The sequence below is a fragment of the Lathyrus oleraceus genome, chromosome 4 (assembly GCF_024323335.1).
Source record: "Lathyrus oleraceus cultivar Zhongwan6 chromosome 4, CAAS_Psat_ZW6_1.0, whole genome shotgun sequence".
Classification (NCBI taxonomy): domain Eukaryota; kingdom Viridiplantae; phylum Streptophyta; class Magnoliopsida; order Fabales; family Fabaceae; genus Lathyrus; species Lathyrus oleraceus.
The window spans coordinates 86,470,891-86,476,225 of NC_066582.1; the positions used below are offsets into that span (position 1 = coordinate 86,470,891).

The 5,335-nt window shown below is 32.4% G+C and overlaps 1 protein-coding gene across 1 annotated transcript; it reads left to right on the plus strand.

Annotated features, from left to right (window-relative positions):
• The first annotated feature begins 3,330 nt into the window (after positions 1-3,330).
• On the plus strand, positions 3,331-4,413 carry LOC127073570 (glyoxylase I 4). Its single transcript, XM_051014744.1, has 3 exons — positions 3,331-3,678; positions 3,772-3,877; positions 3,972-4,413. Exons 1-3 carry the CDS (start codon positions 3,536-3,538, stop codon positions 4,230-4,232), a joined length of 510 nt encoding a protein of 169 aa, XP_050870701.1. The 5' UTR covers positions 3,331-3,535; the 3' UTR covers positions 4,233-4,413.
• The last annotated feature ends 922 nt before the right edge of the window (positions 4,414-5,335 follow it).

Sequence of the window (5,335 nt, forward strand, 5' to 3'; positions counted from 1 at the left end):
TGCCACATGCACATCTTGATTTTCTTACATCCATCTAACAAATACCCAGATCCAGAAGATATAGATAAAATTATAAGTGTTGAAGTGTCAGATCCTTTGAAGGAGCCAAAATTGTACAATTTGGTTAAGAATCATATGGTTCATGGCCTATGTGATTTGGCTAACAAAAGTTCACCATGCATGAAGGATGGTAAATGTTCAAAGTATCATCCCAAAAAGTTTCAAAGTACTACTATAGTTAATTAATATGTATATCCTTTGTACATAAGAAAAGATAACAGACACACAATTGACAAAAAATGGAATCATCCTTCATAACAATTATGTCGTTCATCACAACCCAAGTTTGCTACTGAAGTATGAGGTGCACATCAACATTGAACAATAAAATCAAATTAATTATATAAAATACTTATTCAACTATATTAATAAAGGTTTTGATAGAATTTTAATTGTTATTGTACCTTTAGAAACACTACAATCGGTGACAAAAACAACATTGATAAAATAAAGTAATACTTAGATTGTAGATATATTTCCTCAAGCGAAGTATGTGGGAGGATATTCTCATATTCAATACATGAAAGGAATCCTGCCATGAAGCAATTGCTTTTTCACATGGAAGGAGAAAATTCACAACTGAAGGTAAGAAAAACACAAGAAAATGGGTTAAATTGTATTGACTTTTTCTTTCTTTTAGACTCTTAAGTCAGATTATAAACACAAGGTTTTAGAATTTGATTTAGTTAGAGATAGACAATAGATATAAATTCAAGAAAGAAGAACGACACACAGAGTTATCCTATTTCCTTTTACAATTCGAGAGTAATCCAATCCCCTTGTACTTACAAGAGATTTTCACTATGATCACACTAGCTTACAATTTTTTCAAGCACACAAGCAAGATACTTCCTTTGTTCAAACACACAAGTAAGAGACTTCCTTTCTCAAGTACACAAGCTTGAGACTTCTTTGCTCAAACACACAAGCAAGACACTTTCTTGCTCAAGAACACAAGCTTAAGACTTCCTTTCTCAAACACAAAAGTAAAAACTTCCTTGCTCAAGCACACAAGATTAATACTTCTTTGCTCAAACACATAAGTAAGAGACTTCATTGCTCAAGTATACAAGCTGAGACTTCCTTGCTCAAACACACAAGTAAGAGACTTCCTTTCTGTAGCACACAAGCTAGAGACTTCCTTGCTCAAACACTTAGTAAGAGATTTCTAAAAATCTACGTAGGAGATAAATGATTGTTGAGTGAATATACTTGATATACAATCAGACGTGTATACATAATACAATGGAATAAGACTCTTTTAATACTTAGGGATTTCTAAGATATACAAGGATAGGAAATCCTAAGTTTAGCTTGTTCTAAAACTTTGACAGAGTAACTTCTCTTTTGTTATCAATCGTTGTTTATTAGCATGTTCAACGTGTATGCGTGTGTGTTTATCTTCAAGTATTTTAGCTCCTTAAATAGGGAAGAAAAAATTCATTGAGGATGCAACAATAGAGTCCTTTGAGAAGATTCAAAATAGACGTTGGGATGTTTCACCAAACAAACATTAGTACACCCAATTGTTTTTTAAATACTTTATTATCATCAAAACCAAAGGGATATGGACAAACCAATTTTGTTCCAACAACACTAACGAAGAAAAAGATTGAATTAAAGTAAAATAACACTTCAATAAATGTCATTAAATAAACGTAGTAAATGACATAAATAGTAAAGTCTTTCAATTGAGGAAACATAAAGACAATAAAGAAAAAGGGACGCAGACTCACATGTTACTCACAAATTGTATCGCACTTTAGAGAAAATATATGAATTTTGCGACTTCGATTACAACATATGAATCTACTATATATATATATACTTAACTAAAGATAACCATCCCCGACAACTTAGTCCTAGAAAATAGACACGTCTTCAAGAACACGCAACTTAATCTTCTAATGCACTGCCACATTGTTAGTACTAAACTGCTAAAAACCACTAACCCATGTTCGTAACTACTCTTAGCGACTAAATAACAACCTGCTCGTCGAAGGTGATTGTTGATAGTGATAAGACCCCTCTCAAGTCTTTGGTTTCCAAAATCTTCTAAGTCTTCAAAACCCGTCAAACACTTCAACTTCGACATAGTATTAAGTGATCAATTTGTTATGTTCTAGAGACTTCTCCAAACCATATTTCAAGATCTATCTTGAGATTCTTTCAAAGCATGTTTCAAGATCTGCTATTGAGATTCTTCTAAACCATGGTTCAAAATGCTAGTCGAAATGTTCCAGTCGACGTATTCATTCCTGTCGACTTCTGTCAATCAATGCTAACACTTAGCATTTTCCCAATGCAACACTCAATTGACTATTTCCCAAATAAAAATTTAAGGCAAAGTATCTGATTTAAGCGCATTCTCTATATAATAGAGAAGGAATGACAAACTTGCTATTTACCATTGGATGTATTTAAGGTCTGGATCTCATGTGCCCGTTATCAAGGTGGTTCTCCTGTGCTAGAAGATTCTAAGAAAACTACACTTTTTCTAATAGTTAACCGGAGTTGATATAATCTTTCCAGAAAATCTTGTTATATTTATAACGGTTAGATTTTCCGGTACAATTAAATATATAAACAAAAACTAAATGATAATTATGATTATTTTTTATGTAACATTTATTTCAAAACAAATATTTTGCATTATTTAACAGTCATTTTAGTATATATAATCAAATACTATAACAAATAAATTACAGGAACATTCAAATAGTTAGCATTAAAGAATAAGAGAGTTGCTCTTCTAACATACAGCAAAATCATGTCTTCATTTGTATTAGAAAAGGGAAAAATAATTACTAATTTATTTTATTGAATAATTAATATATTTATTCTATAAATTAACTAAATATATTAATTACTCAATGAACAAAAATTGAATTATCTCTTAAAAATAGAGGTAGTATTAAATATAATGAAAAAAACAAAACCGTATGATAGGAAGGTGTAGTTGTCATAATATGGTGTTCAAAGGATAAATGTCTAGTTCTAAATAATACACCTAAGTCATAGAAAATTCACAATTGGTAGCTTTTCTGCACACGATCAATTGCTGGATTCATCCTTATCTCTAGTTTTGACCCTTGACCAAAGAAAGATACACATTCCCTTTTTCTTATCTACTAAAAAACCAATAGTCTAAGACAAGCACAGACTTACGTGTCATGAAGCCAGATAAGCATTGCATGTCGCGTCCTGATTCACCAACACGACACCTACGTGTAACAACAACCAAATCCTAAACACAAACATGAAACTTCCGAAACATGCCAAAAGAAAGTTTCAGACTCTCTTACCAAACATCTCCCTATAAATAATACATTTCATTTCATTCTCTAATCCAATTACAATTATTCCATTCCAATATAATAAGTAACTCTCTCGATACACAAACTTCTACAACCAACATTGCACTCATTCATATCTTCTTCTTCTTCAACGTTGTTGTTCTGTCTGATTAATTTCAATGGGAAATCCTCTACAGCTCAAATCACTTAACCACATCTCCTTGGTGTGTAAATCACTAGAAAAATCAGTTGATTTTTACGCCAATGTTCTTGGCTTCGTTCCAATTAAGAGACCTACCTCCTTAAACTTCAATGGTGCATGGTACGTAACGTATATATCATTTTAGTAATTAACACACGTTATTCTAAATATTATTATTTCATGTACTAATTACATTTTGGTTTGATTAATCAGGTTGTTTAATTATGGCATTGGTATACACCTTCTTCAATCAGATGATCCAGAAGGCATGACCAAGAATCCAGACATAAATCCAAAGGACAACCACATATCTTTCCAAGTATATATCTTTCTCTATTACAATTTTCAACTTTAAATTAAAAGCATATTTATTCATATGGTGTATTTTTTGTTATGTGAATTGTTGTTGGTAGTGTGAGAGTATGGGAGCAGTGGAGAAAAAACTGCAAGAGATGAAGATAGAGTATGTGAAGAATAGAGTTGAGGAAAATGGAATAAACGTTGATCAGTTATTCTTCCATGATCCAGATGGATCTATGATTGAAATATGTAATTGTGACAATATTCCGATCGTGCCTTTATCAGAGAATAAAGTATGGTCTTGTTCGCGTTTCAACTGTAATATTTCAAACCGGCAGCAGGAGCATCAGATTCAACAAATGATCCCAATGTAGTTTTGTATTTTAAGTTAGTAGCGGTGATGATGAAAACTTGTTATGAATGTAGAATTAGCGGTTTTTTTCCTCTAATTTTGTGTAGGATTGATTTTTATTCTAGTAGAATTTGATTCTGAACCTTAGATGTAGAATGATGTATTTGACATTGAATGGCAATCCTATGTCTTTTTTAAGAAAAGTGTCAATTATCAGTGTTCCTTTGTCCAATCAGAGTCACTATATATACACAGAGAAATCTTTGAAAGAACTATATGCACACTGAAATTTTTTCAAAATATGTGTGGCTGGGACAAGAGAAAGCTATGAGTTTTCGTGCCACTAAAATAACGGAGAATACGTTTAACTGCAACCCATGGCGGCGGCATGGACATAAGCTAAGCTGTTAATTGAGAATGTTATGTCATGTGATGTGAATGTCAAATATTAAAAGGCACTAATTGTGATACGATATATAAGAGGATCTAGAATGACATCAGGTATCGTGTTTTCTCAATTCACACTGACTAAACATAAGAGTAGCTACACCCTTTGCTTCAGTCATATTCACCTTGGAGAGTAAGTCCTTGATGTATTTGGTTTGTGTAAGAAGAAGTGTACCATTGGCCTGATGATGAAGTTCAATAACTAGAAAGTATTGAGGAATTTCTAGCTTCTTAAGAAAAAACATAGATTGGGATTTATTGATGCGCTCATGAATAAATCTAAAGTGAATAAATGTCTGATGTAGTTTTTCATACCATGCAAGTGAATCTTGCTTGAGTGAGTCCATAAATTACTTTTCTAAGCTTGCAAACTAAGTTTGGATTTAATGCAAAGCATCCAAGAGGATGCTACATGCACATCTTCTCTTGCAAATCTCCATTTAGGAATATATTGTTAATGTCAACTTGTTGGATTTTCCAATTTGTAAGTAAGAGCTAAAGTTAAAATAACCCGAATTATTGTGGGCTTAATAAGCGGTGAAAACGTCTCATGAAAGTCAAACCCACGTGACAACCAATCTTGTCTTATACTTGTTTACATTGTCATAAGGATTTTCTTTGACCTTAAAAATCCATTTACACCTAAATTTTTTCCGATGTGGAGGTAGAGGGGTGAGT

Bases quoted from the DNA above. Each gene is read 5' to 3' on its own strand.
- LOC127073570 (XM_051014744.1), top strand. From the start codon at position 3,536: ATGGGAAATCCTCTACAGCTCAAATCACTTAACCACATCTCCTTGGTG. The intron at 3,679-3,771 runs GTACGTAACGTA...TTGATTAATCAG, and splicing joins TTAAACTTCAATGGTGCATG to GTTGTTTAATTATGGCATTG. The intron at 3,878-3,971 runs GTATATATCTTT...TGTTGTTGGTAG, and splicing joins ACAACCACATATCTTTCCAA to TGTGAGAGTATGGGAGCAGT.